The sequence below is a fragment of the Chiloscyllium plagiosum genome, unplaced genomic scaffold, assembly GCF_037043375.1.
Source record: "Chiloscyllium plagiosum isolate Xiang-an unplaced genomic scaffold, Cpla_swu_hap1 HiC_scaffold_16, whole genome shotgun sequence".
In the NCBI taxonomy this organism is placed as follows: Eukaryota; Metazoa; Chordata; class Chondrichthyes; order Orectolobiformes; family Hemiscylliidae; genus Chiloscyllium; species Chiloscyllium plagiosum.
Window position 1 is genome coordinate 13,578,608 of NW_028270154.1, and position 19,816 is coordinate 13,598,423.

The 19,816-nt window shown below is 40.0% G+C and overlaps 1 protein-coding gene across 6 annotated transcripts in view; it reads right to left on the minus strand.

The window, feature by feature from the left end:
* The window catches only part of rnf130 (ring finger protein 130), a 170,044-nt gene that overhangs the window by 100,392 nt on the left and 49,836 nt on the right, over positions 1–19,816 (minus strand). For all 6 annotated transcript variants that reach the window (XM_087995135.1, XM_087995133.1, XM_087995137.1 and 3 more), the window contains exon 2: positions 3,395–3,642. In XM_087995135.1, coding sequence (XP_087851261.1) covers positions 3,395–3,642 — 248 coding nt within the window. The remainder of the gene's footprint in view (positions 1–3,394; positions 3,643–19,816) is intronic.

The window sequence follows — 19,816 nt, forward strand, 5'->3', positions numbered from 1 at the left end:
ATGTAGTGTTTTGTGCAGTCCTTGCATGGGATTTTGTACACTACGTTGGTTTTGCTCATGCTGGGTATCGGGTCCTTTGTCCTGGTGAGTTGTTGTCTGAGAGTGGCTGTTGGTTTGTGTGCTGTTATGAGTCCTAGTGGTCGTAGTAGTCTGGCTGTCAGTTCAGAAATGTTGTTGATGTATGGTAACATGGCTAGTCCTTTGGGTTGTGGCATGCCCTCATTCTGTTGTCTTTCCCTTAGGCATCTGTTGATGAAATTGCGGGGGTATCCGTTCCCCAGAGCCTTTCCATTAACTGTACAAGTCCTGTCCTTGTTCATTTTACCATAATGCAACACCTCACATTTATTCAAATTAAATAACATCTCCAAAATTTTCACATGCTACTAATTCATGGTAGTATTTTGTGTTATTGTCAATTAACAGGATGTTGTCATCAAGTCAAAAAGACGTTCTGCCCAGAACACAAATTAATAATGTGTTATATGAATTTCTGTGTTGGTATATTGAGGCTGTAAATCTTCATTACTGGTAGATCGTGTCAAACAAAGTGTCTTCAGTCCTTTTTTATACTTAGAAAATTATAGATAAGTTAAATATGTTTACGTAGTTGTACACCTTTAGCTAAATAATCCCAAATGTACTAAGAATTATGCCAACAACCAATTCAAGGTGATCAGTTGAGTTCAGAACATGGTTCACTGATGCTTGCTAGAAGCCAAATATACTCCTACACAGACATCTGAACACAAAAGCAGGCAAAAGCAACATGTGCTGGAATTGCACTTTTTCTAAACTGAACAAAAAAGTATGGTGGGCATGGGGCACTGTGGACAGTAGTTCTCTGGTGCACTCTTTGGACACAGTGTCTTGACCAGAGTTGACTCTTCTCTTCCCCCCCCCCCCCCCCCCCCCCATGTAGTACAAATTGTTGCTCCCTCTATAAGTTAGCATTCTTACATGAGTGCAAGACAAAAAGCCTTGACAGCAGGTCTCTTTTTTTTTTGTTCAGGAATAGCGGTGATATAAATGTGGTTCCACTTTAGAAGAAGGACTGCAGAGGTAGACCAGGGAATTATAGGCCACTGAGCTTAATATCAGTGATAGGGAAACTATTGGAAAAAGTAATTGAAGGAGAAATTAATCTTCATTTACAGAGGGAAGATTTGATCAGGGATTAGGGGGGGAATTTATGCCTAACAAATCTGGTGGCATTTTGAGGAGGTGACCAAGGTAGGGCAGTTGATGTAGTTTATACAGATTTCAGAAAACCCTTTGACAAGTCCCACATGGGAATCTGATAAAGAAGGTAAATGTTCATGAGATCCAGGGTAACTTGGCCAAATGGATCCAAAATTGGTTTAGTAATAAGAGACAGTGGATGTGGTTGAAGACCATTTGTGTGACTGTAGCCTGGAGTGCAGCGCTGCACAGGGATCAGTGTCGGGTCCCTTATTGTTTGCGATATTCACAAATGATGTAGATGAGAATGTGGGTAAGAATCATAAAGAAGTTTGCAGAAGAGGAAGTGGGTACAATTACAAATGTTTAATAGACATTTAGATCAGTACATGAATAAGAAATGTTTGAAGGGATATGGGTCAAGCGCAGGAAGGTGGGACCATTTAGTTTGGGATTATGGTCAGCATAGACTGAAGGGTCTGTTTACTTGCTGTATGATTCAATGACAAAAAGATTGGCCATGTGATTGACAGTAAAGACAGGTGTTGGGTTACAGAAAGATACACACAGATTGGCATGATGGGCAGATGGAATTTAACCCAGCGAGGTGATGGTGTGTATGATCTACAATGGTGTGTAGATCTACAAAATACACTGTAGACATACAAAGATCCTTAGCAACTTCCAAATCCTTAAACACTTTCATCTAGAAGGCCAAGGACAACAAGTGCATGTGAACACCACCATTTGCAAGTTGTCTGCCAAGCTACTCACCAACCGACTTGGAAATATATCGCTGAGTCAAAATCCTGGAATTCCCTCTCTAACAGCATCGTGAGCCCATCTATAGCACATGGGCTGCATCAGTTCAAGAATGTAGTTCAGCACCACTTTCTAAAGGGCAAGTAAGGGCAGGCAATATATGATGGCCTGAGCCAGCAAAATCCATATCCCACAAGAGTATATTTTAAAAAAAAGGGCACAGGAATATGACACGAGAAAGCTCAGGAATTCAGGGATCTTGGGGTGCCTATCTACAAGTCCCTGAAGAGGGCAGTTAAGATGGCATACAGGACACTTGCCTTTATCAGTCATGGCGTAGACATTAAGAGCAGGGAAGTCATGTTGGAACTGCACAGAACTTTGGTTAGATCACAGCTGGAATACTGTATGCATTTCTGGTCACCAGATTATAGGGAGGACATGACTGCACTGGAGAAGATGTAAAAGAGATACAACAAAATGCTGCCTGGGATGGAGCATTTTAGCTACAAAGAGAGGCTGAATAAGCTCACTTTGTTTCCTTTAGAGCAGAGAAGGTTGAGGGGAGACCTGATAGAGGTGTATCAGATTATGCAGGGTCTAGATATGGCAAATAGAAAGCAGAAACAAAAACAGAAATTGCTGGATATCTGGTAGGCATGCTTGAATTGGACTGAAGGGTCTGTTTCTGTGCTATACAGCTCTATGACTCTAAGTTTAAAGTGAAAGGCAGGAGGTTTAGAGGGGATTTGAGAAATAACTTTTTCCACAGATGGTGGTGGGGTCTGGAATGCACTGCTGAGAGGGTAGTTGAGGTGGGAAACCTCACCACCTTTAAAATATATTTGAATAAACATGAACTAATCATAACATTCAAGGCTATGGACTGAGTATGGGCAAATGGGATTAATATGGGTAGAAGTGTATTTTTGACAATACAGACTTGATAGTACAGAAGATGACCTTTGGCCTATCAGTCTTTTATTTGTAAACACATAAATGTGCATTCTGATATTTGTAACAACATGCCAACAAAAAAAAACTGATTTCATTGACAACATAGAAACAATAATTAGCACCTCCACTTTCCTTAATTACTAGAGTAATTCCATTCAAATATGAAAATGCAGCATGGAAATGGCATTTGCAGGGCAGGACTTGAGATTTCCAAGCTCACTGATGCTACTGTTATGACAGAGTTAGTAACATCGTATTCACCACTGTTTTTTCAGATCAGTTTCTGAAAAATAAAAACATCACATTTCACTCAGTGCATTTTTCAGCTCTGTGCTGAATGGGAAAAGGAGTGGTGAAATTTCACCACTAAAACCTGTCTCCTTAAATTTGGCTTTGTCCACCATCTTCACAAAATCAAAATCATACATCAGTAGTATATGAAGTCTCAGTCAATCTAAAATCTAGAAGAATTTCAAAAATGAAAGTCACTGACCTGGTTCCGCCCACGCAGATTTGCATATCTGAACTTCTGGATGAAATAGAAGATCAGCCAAGCCAAAGAAATGATCATCAGCACAATAAATGAGATGGACACAAAGACAAGAGAGCCACGGCTGTACTGTGGCAAATGTGCTGTTCCAACCGCTATAGACATCAATACAGTGAAGTTTTTTTCGATGTAACTCAGAATCTCACGACCTCTACGTTCGGAAATCATGACTGCGACTATGTTACCAGTGCCTGAAATAAACAAAAGAAAATCGTAATTAGTCTCCAAGAGATAAGCAACAGGCCAAAAATTCCAAAAACACAAGATTGACAAGTTTTACCTTATTTCTTTGTTAGAATACAGCTCCTTCCACCCCAGCCTCAAACTGGTTCAACAGCTAGATATAGGGTTTCACATGACATTTTAGTTTATTTTCAAACTTGTAGTTAGCCAACATCCTCCCTAAAGAAGAAACCACATTACCCAAGTTCACATGGGATGAAGATGGAGGGGCGTGTGTATCAGGATGTCAAAATTAATTGATAATGGCCTTTGCAGTACAAGAGCACTATGAATGTTTCCTGCCTTCTGAGCCTTTAACTAATTCTTGCAACATTGTTGGCCATCACTGAGCAACATGCCTAAAACTGGCAGACCAACCAGGAGAGATAAAAATTGCATTTTATCTTGGAAGTTCTTTTTTAAATGATTTGACTTTATTAATATTAATAGGGCAAGTATGGTTAATATGCTATGGACTAAGTGCTGGTAAATGGGATTAGTGTAGCTTGGCGTTTATTGGTTGGGAGACATGGTGGGCCAAAATTTTTGTTTCTATGACTCTATGATTATGATTAAAAAAGAACATTTCTAGAGAATCTATGGAAAGAAGGAAATATGTAATATGTTAAACAAGATTATTGAATTGTCAGTGGTATTTGAATCATCCTTTGTGCTCTAAATGTAGGAAAGATACAGAATTGTTTTCTTCCTCATCAACCATTAAAATTATAGTCACACACCACAGAAACAGACCCTTCAATCCAACTCTTCCATGCTGACCAGATATCCTAAATTAATCTAGTCCCACTTGCCAGCATTGGGCCCTTATCCCTCTAAACCCTTCCTATTCATGTACCGATCCAGATGGCCTTTTAAATGTTGTGATTGTATCAGCCTCCACCACTTCTTCTGGCAGTTCATTCTATACGTGCATCACCCCCTGCGTGAAAACATTGTCTGTTAGGTCTCTTTTAAACCTTTCCCCTCTCACCTTAAACCTATGCCCTCTAGTTTTGGGCTCTCCTACCCCAGGAAAAGGATCTTACCTATTCACCCTATCACTTATTTCTCGAACAGTCAAGTATGCAACAAATGGCATTACTCAAAACACAGCTATGTAAAACCAGGGGAGAGTTGAATATGCAATGAATGTCATAGTCAAAAACATGGATGACAATACAGGGGATGACACAGAACAGTGTGATTTGGTCCAAGTGGTCAATGATTAAAAGTGTCTCTTTGTTAGCATCCAATATATTTAACCCAGTTTCAACAGCCCTCTGCAGTATATAATGCCAAGATTTCACTACTCAGAAGTATTTGGTTCTCATCTTTTTACTAATCAAATGACCCTTTAAAGATTATGACATTTTGTGGTAGACTCTCCCACAAGGGAGAACAACCTCTCAGCATCTACACTCTCAAGCTCCCCGTGAAGAAGTGTGACAATAAGGCCACATCTCATTCTTCTCCTCAATTCAAACAAGTACTAGCCCGACCTATTTATCATATCTTCAAAATGATCCCTTAATACTCAGGAACAACTGAGTGAACCTACTCTGGAATTCCTTCACTGTTCTCAAAATTCTATTGTAGTCTAACCTATATAGTATTAGCAATACTTTTCTATATTTATACAGCTAGTTCTGCTATTACATGTCTTTCCTTAATGCAAATTGCCTGTAATGCATTTGATGAATAGGGAACTCTGTTTCTAAAATGCAAACTTGTAAAACGTATGTTGGCTATAATGCAATTATATCGCCAACACTTTGCTTTATTTTTATTGTGTGATTTTTGTATAGCATGGAGTCACACAAGAACAACTACTGCGTTATAGAAGAAATGATTGTTCTTCATTCCATTTGGCTATTACCTGCTGAATTTGTATGTTAGCTTTTTGCAATTTCCGTGCTGCATTTCTCTAGTTATTTCTCCAGTTGGTTAATACAGAGGAACCTCGATTATCCAGCATTCGACTATCCAAATATCGGATTATCCGGCAATATTGCAAAGTCCCGATGCTTGTCTAAACAATGTTTTCCGGCATTCGATTATGCGGAATACGATTAACCAAATGAAATACTCCCCGCTCATGTTCCTCGGATAATCAAGGTTCTTATGTATTCAGCTTCTTTATACTTCCTGCCAAAATAACCTCACATTTTCACACATATTCCATCTGTCAAGATTTTGTTTACTGACTTGAACAGTCTATAAGCCCTCTGCAGATGCTTTATGTCAGCCTTACCACTCACCTTCCCACATATTTCTGTGCTATCTACTACCTTGGTACATTCACTTCCCTCACCCAAGTCATTTTTAATCTATTAATTGGCTCCTTCTCTATACATTCCAATATACCACTCCAACACCAAGGGGTCTCCTGTAAGCTAACATACAGTCCCTTATTGAACCCCTTTTGGAAATCTAAATATATTACATCTGCTAGTTCCCTTTTATCCATCCTGCTGGTTATTTTCTCAAAGAATTCTAATAAACGTCAAGTATGATTTCCTCTTTGTGAAGGGAAAAAGTGAGGTCTGCAGATGCTGGAGATCAGAGCTGAAAATGTGTTGCTGGAAAAGCGCAGCAGGTCAGGCAGCATCCAGGGAACAGGAGAATCGACGTTTCGGGCATAAGCCCTTCTTCAGGAAACATTCCTCTAAACTAAGAGATCTGGGTTAAGTTCAGGAAACATTCCTGAAGAAGGGCTTATGCCCGAAACGTAGATTCTCCTGTTCCCTGGATGCTGCCTGACCTGCTGCGCTTTTCCAGCAACACATTTTCAGCTTCCTCTTTGTGAAGCCTCATATGTATTTCTAAATATCATTACTTCCTCTATAACAGACTCTAGCACTTTCCCAATGACAGTTGTAAAGCTAACTGGCACTAACCTTTTTTTGTCTCCCTCCCTTTTTGATTAAGGGCATTACATTTGCAGTTTTCTGAGCTTCTGCGTTTTTTTCCAAAGTCTAAGGATTCTTGGAAGAAGATTACTGCTATTGCATCCATTATATTTGTAGTTACTAATGCCCTGTGATTATTTCCTTTGGTAATGAGCTCCATATTTTAAACTAACTTCATCAGGTTCATCAACCGCCTGATGAGGAGTAGCACTCAAAGAGCTAGTGCTTCTAAATAAACCTGTTGGACTATAACCTGGTGCGGTGCGGTAGGTGTGGTGTGGTGTGGTGTGGTGAAAAAGGGCTCATTCCCGAGACGTCGATTCTCCTGCTCCTTGGATGCTGCCTGACCTGCTGCGCTTTTCCAGCAACACATTTTCAGCTGTAACCTGGTGTTGCATGATTTTTAAATTTGTATATCCCAGTCCAACACTAGCACCTCCAAATCAAGCTTGCAAAATGACCACATAATTAGCAAATAGATCTGAAATGCTGCAGTGCAGTGGCTAGTATCCTTGCCTCTAAACTAAGAGATCTGGGTTAAGTCTCAAAGACTTGGCAGACAAGGAAGGTGTATTCATGACACAGCCAAATAGGTTAAATATCAACCTGTACATTCTTCCAACATACACGTGGTCTTTCACTGCTCTGATCATAAATACACGCGTGAGGAAAGGTGGATAAAATGTAGGTCGGGGAGAAAAGGATTATATGATTACAAAAATCCAAAGAAAGAGCACAAGGAGCCCATCCGGCTCCTCAAGCCTGCTCCAATATTCACTAATGTCCATGATAATTTCAGGAAGAGTGACCACTGCACAATGCTTATGGAGAAGAAGTTCTGTATTCACATTGAGAATACCCATCATGTTTGTGGCACTATCACAGTGCCAAATGGGTCAGATTTCAAACAGAAACAGCAACTCGAGACTGGGCACTCATTACGTGCTGTGGGCCATCAACAGAAGCAGAATTGTACTCCATAACAATTTGTAACCTCATGGGCCTGCATCCCCCACTCAAACATTACCATTAAACCAGGGGATCAACTCTGGTGCAATGGAGAGTACAGGAGGGCATGCCAGGAACAGCAACAGATATACCTAAAAAAAAAGGTCAATCTGGTGAAACTGCCAAGGGACTACCTGCATACTAAACAAAAGTAACAAGTGAGAAACAGAGCTTAGCACTCCCACAACCAATGAATCATATGCAAGCCAGATAGTTCTGCCTCAGTCTTGAATGACAGAGAACATTTAAAAAAGTCACTTGAGGTGGCAGCTCCACAAATATCCACAACCCGCAAGATAGTGGAAGAGCTCAACAAATCATTGCAAAAGATAAAGTTTAAGCATTCATAGCAATCTTCAGCCAGAAGCGCCGAGTGAATGATTCATTTTGACATCCTCCAGAGATCCCCAGCATACAAGTACCAGTCTTTAGCCAGTTCAGTTCACTCCACATGATACCAAGAAACAGGTTGGAAGCACTGTACGGTTACAAGTCTGGCATCTACCCAACAATGTGGAAAATTGACCATATGTCCTCTTCACAAAAAGCAGGACAAACACAACCTGGTCAATTTGTGCCCCATTGGTCTACTTTCAGTCATCAGTAAGATGGTGGAAGATATCATCAACAATGTTATCAAGTAGCACTTGCTCCACAATAACCTGCTCACTGACACCCAGCTTGGTCGTGTCCTAGACCCAACCATCTTCAGCTGCTTCATCAATGACAGGAGATGTTCGCTGATTGAGCAATGTTCAACACCATTCACGACTCTTCAGATCCTGAAGCAGTCCCATGCTCAAATGCAACAAAATCTGGACACTATCTAGGCTTGGGCTGACAAGTGGCAAGAAACATTGGTGCCACACAAATGCCAGGCTATACCTTTCTTGGTGATGGTCAATCTCACCACTGCCCCTTGACATTCAATGGTATAACAATACCTGAATACCCAACTATCAACCATCCTGGGGGTTACCACTGACCAGAATCTCCACTGATGCACTCACATAAACACAGTGACTACAAGAGCAGATCTGAGGCGAGGAATATTGTGACGAATAGCTCATCTGCTAAATTCTCAAAGTTTATCCGTCATCTACAAGGAACCAGTCAGGAGTGTGATGGAATACTCCCCACTTGCCTGAATGGGTGCAGCTCCAACACTCAAAAAGCTTGACACCGTCCAGACAAAGCAGCCCACTTGATTGTCACCACAGCCACAGCATTCAACCTCTCCACTACCAATGTTGAGTAGCAGAAGTGTGTACTATCTACAAGATGCAATGCAACAATTCACCAAAGATCCTCAGATAGCAACTTCCAAACCTAGAAGGACAAGGACACCAGGTATGTGGGAACACCACCAACTTCATGTTCCCCTCTAAGCTACTCACCATCCTGACTTGGAAATATATCACCATCCCATCACTATCGCTGAGTCAAAATCCTGGAGTTCCCTCCCCAATGACATTGTGGGTCAACCCACAGCAGGTGGACTGCTGCAGTTCAAGAAGGCAGATCACCACCACCTTCAAGGACAACTAGGGATGGGCAGTAAATGTTGGCCAGCCAGCAATGTCCACATGCCACAAATGAATAAACAAATATCTGAAATCTGGACAGTCCCTCAGTGAGTATATCTCATTTCTAAACAAGGAACTATATAAACAGACAATAAAATCTCGCACCATTATACTCCGAAGGATAACAGTTGAACCAATTGATAAACAGAATGGCTGCACACAACTGAAATTCGAGCAAGAAAGGAATAGTTGAATAATGGACAAATTCTTTCCCCCTCACCCCAAGCAATAAAAATATTTCTGGATAAAGGACTGGATTTTACACATATCCATCAACAGAAAGGAATTAAATTGGTAGTCAGGGTAGCATAAGGCATTGTCTCTCAGTGGATCGATTGAGGCACTTCTGGGTTATCATCTCACCACTATTGAGAAATTTAGCAAGCACCAAAACAAAGCACCAGCTTGTCAGATTTCCCTGTAAATGTTAATAGGCACAGGCAGAATTTGATCCTTAAGAAAAGGTACCTGAACCTATTGGACCTCCATATCCTGCAATGAACTCTGCCGAGGACATTTCAAATTCCAGATTCCCAAAAACTTTGCTAACCTGCGTCTACCAGCATAGCATCTGGTCAGACCTCATAGACCCAAACACTAATCCAACACCACTCACCTCAATCCTTAAGCACTGGAGAGTTGCCAGTTTATGATTAAAAAAGATAGGTTAAGAAAAAGGAAGCATATGCCAGGTACAGACAAGATAGATCAAATGAGTCCTTAGAGTATAAAGGCAGTAGGAGTATACTCAAAAGGGAAACCAGGAGGACAAAAAAAGGGGAGATGAGATAGCTTTGGCAAAAAGAATGAAGGAGAATCTAAAGGATTCTTACAAATGCATTAGGGACAAAAGAGTAACTCGGGAGAGAATAGGGCCCCTCAAAGATCAGCAAGGCGGCATTTGTGTGGAGCCGCAGTATGGGTGGGGTGGGGTGGGGGCAAGATACTAAAAAAGTTTTTTACATCAATGTTTACTGTGGAAAAGGATATGGAAGATATAGAACGTAGAGAAATAGATGGTGACATTTTGCAAAATGTCCATATTACAGAGGAGGAAGTGCTGGATGTCTTGAAACGCGTAAAAGTGGATAAATCCCCAGGACCTAATGAGGTGCACCCGAGAACTCTGTGGGAAACTAGGGAAGGGATTGCTGGGCCTCTTGCTGAAATAATTGTATCATCAATAGTCACAGGTGAGGTGTAGGAAGTCTGGAGGTTGGCTGACGTGGTGCCAATATTTAACAAAAGTGGTAAGGATAAGCCAGGGAACTATTGTAATAATGGTACATTTTAGGATACATTTTAGCTTGTTTGAAACTGATAACTGATATGCTAAACTAAATGGTGTCAGGGCAAGGTGTGGTTAGCTTGGACATGGCTGTGTAAATAAAGAAAACTACTGTGAACAGCAAGATAACTAGTGCACATGACCAAAGGCGTGTCCCAACATGTCCCAGCAGTATTGAATTGGGAGTAGTTGCACACGAAACTGCAGGAAACGCCTCTTTTTTAAAAAAAAAGTATAAAAAGTCTTGGTTTGTGTAATCACACGGGAAAACGTTTGCAGCACTGCCTAGTGTGAAAGCACACACGCGGGATTGCTGGGCTCCCCCGCCACATGGTGAGAAGCAATCAATAAAGGATCTTTAATATTTTGATATATTTTTCTTGTTCTCTCGTTATTAGTAGGAAAGCCAAGCGAGCTTTAACGCAATAGACCAGTGAGCCTGACATCGGTGGTGGGCAAGTTGTTGGAGGGAATCCTGAGGAACAGGATGTATGTGTATTTGGAAAGGCAAGGACTGATTAGGGATAGTCAACATGGCTTTGTGTGTGGGAAATCATGTCTCACAAACTTGATTGAGTTTTTTGAAGAAGTAACAAAGAGGATTGATGAATGCAGAGTGGTGGACGTGATCTACATGGACTTCAGTAACGCATTAGACACGGTTCCCCATGGGAGACTGGTGAGCAAGGTTAGATCTCATGGAATACAGGGAGAACTAGCCATTTGGACACAGAACTGGCTCAAAGGTGGAAGACAAAGGGTGGTGGTGGTGGTGGAGGGTTGATTTTTAGACTGGAGGCCTGTCACTAGTGAAGGGCCACAAGGATAAGTGCTGGGTCCATTACTTTTTGTCATTTATATAAATGATTTGGATGTGAGCCCAAGAGGTATAGTTAGTAAGTTTGAGGATGACACTAAAATTGGAGATATAGTGAATAGCGAAGATGATTACCTCAGATTACAACAGGATCTTGATCAGATGGGCTAATGGGCTGAGGAGTGGCAGATGGCGTTTAATTCAGATAAACGAAAGGTGCTGCATTTTTGGAAAGCACATCTTATCAGGACGTATACACTTAATGGTAAGATCCTAGGGATTGTTGCTGAACACCCAGGTGGAATTAGATTGGGTTGGGATATCTGGTCGGCACGGACGAGTTGGACTGAAGGGTTTGTTTCTGCGCTATACATCTCTATGACTTTGACCATTCTGCAGCTCTCAAAAGCATGATTTTCTAGTCCAGAAGGATAGAAATCTAATTTCAAATCAGGACGCTTGTGTTCCCCTAGGTAGGCTCCTCTCTCCGATTTATTAATCAGGGTAGGGAGGGTATTTAAAACTAAAAACTTTAATTATTCAGCCAATGGTTGCCATAATAAATTAGTGTATGCTAAATCAACAGAAGTAGTATTCTTTTAATTATAACTCTGAAATAAAAATACGATATAAAATTTCATTCAGTGAATAGTAAAGTTATTACAGCTTTACCTCTGTTTCCCTCCACTGTCTGATCTGCCAAGATTTTCAGCATTTTCTGCTCACATTTGAAAAAAGGAAAACACAGTAAAAAGAGAAATTACTTGGAAGTTTTGAGAAATAAATTATTAAGTTAGATGAATTCAAGAAACAAATTTGATGCATTTTGGAAAGTAAACTGTTCTTGATTTGTTAATATGCTGCTATACCAGTGCATGTTCTACTTCATTCATTCATATACAAGGGTGCAAAAGAGGTTTTCCAGGATGTTGCCTGTATTGGAGTGTATTAGCTATAAGGAGAGGTTGGATAAACTTGATATTGGTTTCACTACAGCATCATAGGCTGAGATAGAATATATATATTTTTTGAGGTCATGGATAGTTTGAGTCTTTTATCCAGAGTGGAAATATCAAATACAAAAGGGGACATAAGTTTAAAGTGAGAAGGGAAAGTTTTAAAAAAAAGAGATGTGCAAAGCAAGTGTTTTTTTAAAAACATAGAGGGTGGTACGTCAAGAGTGCAGTGCTGACTTTTGTCCGAAATGTTGACTCCCCTGCTCTTCAGATGCTGCCTGACCCGCTATGCTTTTCCAACACCACACTCTCCATTCTAATCTGCAGTCCTCACTTTCGACTAGAGGGAGGGGTAGGTGCCTGGAATGTGCTGCCAAAAGGTGGTAGAAGCAGATCAATAGCAATGCGTCTGCCTAAACGCCTTTGAAACATGAACAGACAGGGAACAGAGGGATACAGACCACATAAAGCAGACAGGATTAGTTTAGAATGGCAACATAGTCAACACAGGCACAGTGGGCTGAAGGGCTGAATTCAGTGCAATGTTCTAGAAATAGGAGCTAGGAACATCTCTCTGTTCAGTACCACCTTACTCTGACTCCAATTCCTTTGCCTCTCATCTCCTGTTCTTCCTCAAAATGAATTATGTCCTTTCAGGACCTCACTATCTTCAAGCCAAAATTCCACACTATGACGACTACAGTAAATTATCACATTGTCCAAGAATATGCAGGAGAGTACTGTTGGGCACTTGGCAAGTCCAGGAACAAAACCTCCGTATTTACAAGTCCAATGGCCAGCTCAATCTTTGTCTATTGGATCGCCTCTATTTCCAGCCCTGATTCAGAAGAATCATTTATATATTCTAGAGACTGGAATGAAACTCTGGACGGACAGTGGAAGGAATCACGGCAGAACCTGGGATAACAAGTACACAAAAGGAGGAAGCTTTTGTTATGAAGTCACTGAATTCAAAATATTAACTGTACTTCCACCCCACAGATCCTGCTGAGATTCTCCAGCAATTTCAGTGTTTGTTTCAGATCTTCAGCATCTGCAGTGCTTTGTTTTAAGTAAGTTTCTGCATACCAGATAAATGCTGAGGGAGTGCACGAACATGAAATGTTCATGGCCACAGACGAAAAAGTGTTGTGAATACTGCCTTAAGATCTTCAACAATGACATCACACCACTGGTGTCACTTCCATCAATCTTTTCTTTCCCATGCCCTTCTTCTGCTTGGAGTTTTACTTATGCTGCAAACAGTTCATTCCCATTGGGACCAGATTTGACATGCTCATACGTCAGCTGGAGCTTCCTTCGAGTCAGTTGGGTATCTTTGCAACCTTGCTCTCCTGATTTTCTTCCCACAGCATTTCCAAGGGTGGGGCTGAAAGTAGGGGTTGGGCAGAAAAAATGGAAAGGAAATAGTTCCAACCCTAATCCCTGGTGCTGTATCCATTTACAGAATGCCAAGGGCACCCTTTTGCCAAGAATTGAGTCTTGCTTTGTCACATTGTCCCTTTTATGGGATTGAGATGATGTTCTGGGAAAGTTATGATTAGCTTCCCACTCTAAGCCTTAAATTTGTTCTACAAATAAAATGGCAATAGGGTTTTAATTTTCATTCTCCCATTTATTTAGATAGAAAAATATCCACTTTGAGTTTGAAGAATGGAACACTTTGGTGAACAACCATTACTTTATTGTCTAAAGATCAGTGTCAAACAAGACTGAAATGGAACTTAACTGAAAAACAATGTATGCATACAGACCAAAAATGCAAATCATAAAGTCAGAAGTGCACCATTCATCATTATGCTTAACTGAAACAACATTATAAAGCTGTAATTCAAGTAATCTGAAAAATAATTGATTACAGGGTCATTAAAGCTAAAGCTGAAGAAATGGTTAACAATAAATAGGTTCAATAAAAAAGATGCAATGGCTCCTGCTGGATAATGTACAAGCAGTTGACTGTTTAATTAGTGATTATGCCAGCCATGATAGGTTTATTGCTCATGTTTAATAAACACTCATTTGGCAAGATAAAGAATACCTAGTACTGGAAGTTATATTCCAACAGGAGTCAGTACACCAGGAGAAAAAAGTACACAGATCCAGTTGTCTGTTGTTATTGAAGAATAAAATAATAAGCTTTTTTTAAAAAACCTTTGGCATACTGGTATGCCAAGGTACAAGCATCTTGAATGTATTATACAGAGTAACTGAAGTCCTGTGGTAGAAGACATGGGGAGTTAAGACCAATAGCACATTTTCAAGTCAAACAGGGTTAACGGCTGTGAAATAACTAAAACATATGCAAGAAAGAAAAAGAAGAAAGCACAAGGAGGCAGCCAATGATCAAGCAGGAATGGAAAGATCAATACTATTTGACTCAGAGCAAACAACTGTCTCCCATGATATGGTGGCAAGTAGGAAAGAGCATTGAGAAATTAGTTTTTGAACGAGAAAGGAGTGCATTATTGCAATAGAAGTTTCTCTTAAACTTTTCATTATTTACATAAAGTGAGAGACAGGGTAACCTGCATCCAAAAATATCCACCTTTTGTTTACTTTTTTGAACATATACAAAAAAGTTTGTTAAAAAAAAAAGGACCAATCTTTGCAGCAACACTCCCTTGATACAAAAATAATAACACTTGCATTGAGGAGTTCAGTGAATAAGTGTCTGAGTAGATAGGCTCTCCTCCAGAATAAGTTTCATAAACATACTGTAATGAAAAACCTCTCACCACATCCCCCACTACACCCCTCCCCCCATCCCAGCTGAAGCATTTCTACATTCCTCTCCTCTTACCAGCTTCTTCTGCTATTTCTTTCATCTCTACATCACCATAAATGTACATCTGCAAAAACCCTTGAACTGTCACTCCAAAAGTCCTCTGACACAATCTAAGCTAACAGTTTTAAAATTGAGAGAAATTAGTCTAACAATATAGTAAACAACCAAATTGCTATATGTTGTACTGTAACTTGATTAGAGTGAAATTTGCAAAGTTCAGCCTTTATAAGGCAAGTATTTGCTTGGGCTATTGAGTCATACAGTCAGAGTCTTACAGCACGGAGACAGGCCCTTTGGCCCAAACTGGTCCATGCTGACCAAAATGTCCATCCACACTAATCCCCATTTCCCTGCATTTGGCCCATATCATTCTAAACCTTTCCTATCCATGTATTTGTCCAAATGCCTTTTAAATGTTGTTAATGTACCCATCTCAACCACTTCTGCTAGCAGCTCATTCCATATGAGTATCACCTTCTGTAAAAAAAAGTTGTCCCTCAGGTCAGTGAAAGTATACTCATCACATGAAAAACTCTGAAAACTTGAAATTTCTGCTTAATTATTTAGGTCTCCTCTTAAAGCTGTCTGAACATTTCACCAAATTTGTTTGAGGTGAATCATCAAATTCAACAAGCACTTCTGCAGGCTGTAATCATCATGCTTGGTCTGTTATCTTTAGCAGCACATTTGAAATGAATAGGCATGTCACTGGTGGGAATGACACCCTCGTTGCTGAGGAGTTATTTTTAGGTTCTCAATGCTTTCTAATATGTGGTCAATTATAGCTTCACCAAAAAAATGATTTGGAGATGCCGGTGTTGGACAGGGGTGTACAAAGTTAAAAATCACACAACACCAGGTTATAGTCCAACAGGTTTAATTGGAAGCACTAGCTTTCGGAGCACCACTCCTTCATCAGGTGGTTGTGGAGGACACAATTGTAAGACACAGAATTTATAGCAAAAGTTCACAATGTGATGCAACTGAAATTATACATTGAAAAATACCTTGATTGTTTGTTGAGTCTTTCATCTGTTAGAATACCATGATAGTTTCACTTTTTTCATATGTAAATCACAAAACGTTTAAGTTACATCCTCAGGCTAACTGTAACAATTGGTGTTAGCCAGATAATATGTTGAAGGTGTTAGCCCCCTGTGTTCTCTGTCTGTGCCATAATGTTTAGACTGATTCTAATCTAAAAAGTGAGTTCACAGTTTTACATGAATTCATACTGTTTTTGAGCAGAGTACAATGTAACTCTACAAGTACAAATTCACACAAAGTATATGTGTGCGCGCATCTCTCTCTGTCTGGGGTAGGGGGGTTGAGAGTGCGAGAGAGAGTGTATATGTGCGTGTATGAGAGTGTAGAGTGTCTAAGTCTGTGAAGGGATGCATGTGTGATTGTGGGAGTGTGTGTCTGTAGGTGTGCATGTGTGCGCACGTGTGTCTGGGGTGGGGGGTTGACTGTCTGTGAGAGAGAGTGTATGAGCGTGGAGTGGTCTAAGTATGTGAGAGGATGCATGTGAGAGTGTGGGAGCATGTGTGTGTGTGTGCACGAGTGTCTGTGTATACGTGTGTATAGGAGTGTGTGTGTGTGTGTGTATATATAGAGGAGTGTCGGTGTGTATGTATAGTTCAATGGTGATCACCTGTAGTGTGACATGAACCCAAGGTCCCGGTTGAGGCCTTCCCTATGGGTACAGAACATAGCTATCAGCCTCTGCTCGGCCACAAAGAAGTGAAACTATCATGGTATTCGAACAGATAAAAGACTCAACAAACAAACAATCAAGGTATTTTTCAATGTATAATTTCAGTTACATCACACTGTAAACTTTTGCTATAAATTCTGTGTCTTATAATTGTGTTCTTCACAACCACCTGATGAAGGAACGGCGCTCCAAAAGCTAGTGCTTCCAATTAAACCTGTTGGACTCTAACCTGTTGTGTGATTTTTTAACCTCAAAAAAAATGAATATGTTGTGAATATGTTTTTAAACATAGCTTAAGTTATCCAAGTCAATTATTTGACTAGAGGCTTCAGTGTGTTTCACCAGACAAGAAAATATCAAATTCTGCTAAAATCATCAAAAAAAAACTATGCAGTAGGTCAATTAATTTTTTAAACTGAGGATCACACTACAAAGCCTAAGCAATAAAACAGTTCTAGCACATGCTGCAGTGCTTCATGCTTCATTTTATTTAACAGCATGTGACAGTCTAGAAATGTCACAGTGTGCATCCACTAGAGCTGCAGTGTCTCCAATTCCAACTGCACTGTTTTGAAGTCTTTAACAAAACATTAATAGTTAACTCTGGTTGATGGATACAGGGATGGAAGTGATTAAACTCAATATAACGAGTCAAGACAAAGCTTTAACCTGGATGGGCCATTTATTCTTATGTTACTAGAAAACAAAGAAGAAAAAAGACGTGCAAAATGACCATATTTTCAATTTTTAGACCTGTTTTTGAACTCTGGTCCATTGATAAGCTTGCTATGTTTCATAGGCCACATTTGGAGTATTGTCAACAGTTCTGATCTGTATATGATAGGAAGTATATGGAGACTTTGAACAGGGTGCAAAAGAGGTTTACCAAGATATTGTCTGGACTGAAGTGTGTTAGCTAGAAGGACAGCTTGGATGAACTTGGATTGTTTTCGCTAGAGCGTTGAAGGCTAAGGGGCCACTGGTTAGAAGCACATAAAATTATGAGAAGCATGGATAGCATTGATAGACAGTCTTTTTTTCTCCCCAGGGTGGAAATGTCAAATACTCAAGAGGCATTGATTTAAGGTGAGAGCAGAAAAGTTAAGGGAGATGCAGGAGCAAAGTTGTTTTTTGTTAGAAAACACAGTGATAGGTGCCTGGAACACCCTGCCAAGGGAGGCAGTAGAAGCAGACAAATGAGGAAAATTTAAGAAGCTTTTAGACAGAGTGGAAATAGACAGGAAAGAGAGGAATATGGATCATATGCAGGCAGTTGGGCTTAGTTTAGCATGATGCTGGGGCAGAATGATTAAATGAATCACTTTAACACCCAGAGCCAACTTCCAATACCAAAAGGGTTTATTAATGTTACACCAGTAGAAAGAAAACCTCAGAGTCCAAAAGCTTCTTCACTGAACAAAGGAAAGATAAACTTTTATACATTTATTTCCAGCCTGCCCAAGTATGGATATATATGGAATCAGGATAATCATTTGTCTGAGTGGTAAATGATGGACAACTTAAGGTTTTCCCATGATCTCAGGATATCTTAGCAGACATCCTTACTGCCTAGCCTTAGGCCTTCACAATGCATCTTATTCAACGATACTTCTTGTAACCTATACTAATTCACAAACTTTGAACCAGCTGGTAAAAGGTTCTTCTAAAAATGTTTTTCAAGGATGTCCCTTATCAAGGGATGTCCCGTATCTAAAGTTGACTCAACAGAAACTGATTAAATCACACACACACATTATATATACAATCACCGAGAGGATCCTAACTACTGAGAGTCAGGCTTTTCTCATTCTATCCCATATTAAATAGCATATTTTAAAATAGCTTGCAAAATGGACTTTAGCAGTGTTTCCCTAATCATAAATCTCTGTGTAAGCTGTAGCTACATTTTTGCTTCTTCTTCTTAAGATACTATTGTGTGATTTCTATGAGACAGTTTATACTCTGCTTGCTAGGAGAATGAAGACTACAATTCTGTACAAATTACTACTCGGCTAACCACCTTTTCCATCATTTTTATGTTAACCGAGAACCATGGGCAGCCCAAACACCTATAAAGTGCAGGAAAAACTATAGTGTCAATATTGAGGAAAACATCTATGTCTGGGGAGGAATGTAAAGTGACTGTTATAAAAACTTTCAGAATGACAATAGTCTACTTATTTAAAATTTGTTCTGCAGTTTGTATTTCATCTTTGCCCTTACAGTAGCATCATAGTTGGCAGAGACATGGTGGTCCAAAGGGCCTTTTCTTGTACTGTATTGTTTTATATTTCTACAAGTCCACTCATTCTACATGTTTCAATTACCTTTTGAACCAACTTCATTTCAAGAGCTCAAAAAAGCTTGAGAGATTTACTAAGCTAATTTGTTTTAAGAATATCTTGCCACTCCATTGTATTAAGAAAAGTAAAACTGGTTGGAAAACTCGACATCTACCTAGGCATCAAAAAGATAATAGCAGGAACAGCACTGTTGACCTTACTAAATTCTCCTTACAAACATTTGGAGACTAGAGTCAAAATTGGGAGAGTTGTCTCACAGACTAGTCCAGCACCAGCTTGACCTAGTCATATTCACACAATCATGTCTTCCAGACACCGCGATCAACATTCCCAGTGATGTACTATCCCATTTCAGGACACATCCAGCAAAGATGGTGGCACATATATGGTATAATATTGAGGATTTGCCTTAGGAGACATCAACATTGATTCTGGACGTCTTGAAGCCTCCTGGCTTCAGGTTAAACATGGACAAGGAACCTCCTGTTGATTACCACCTATACGGAGAGGGAATTGACAACAGGGAAAAAGATTTTGACCTTAATCATACCAATCTGCTGACTGTAGAAGCATCTGTCTAAATTAGAGTGGTGCTGGAAAAGCACAGCAGTTCAGGCAGCATCCGAGATGCAGTAAAATTGACATTTCAGGCAAAAGCCTTCATCAGGAATCATCTGCCCATGACAGTATCATTAAGAGTGTCTACTTGTGGAGACAAAGTCCCACCTTCACACTTCAGAACACCCAATGTGT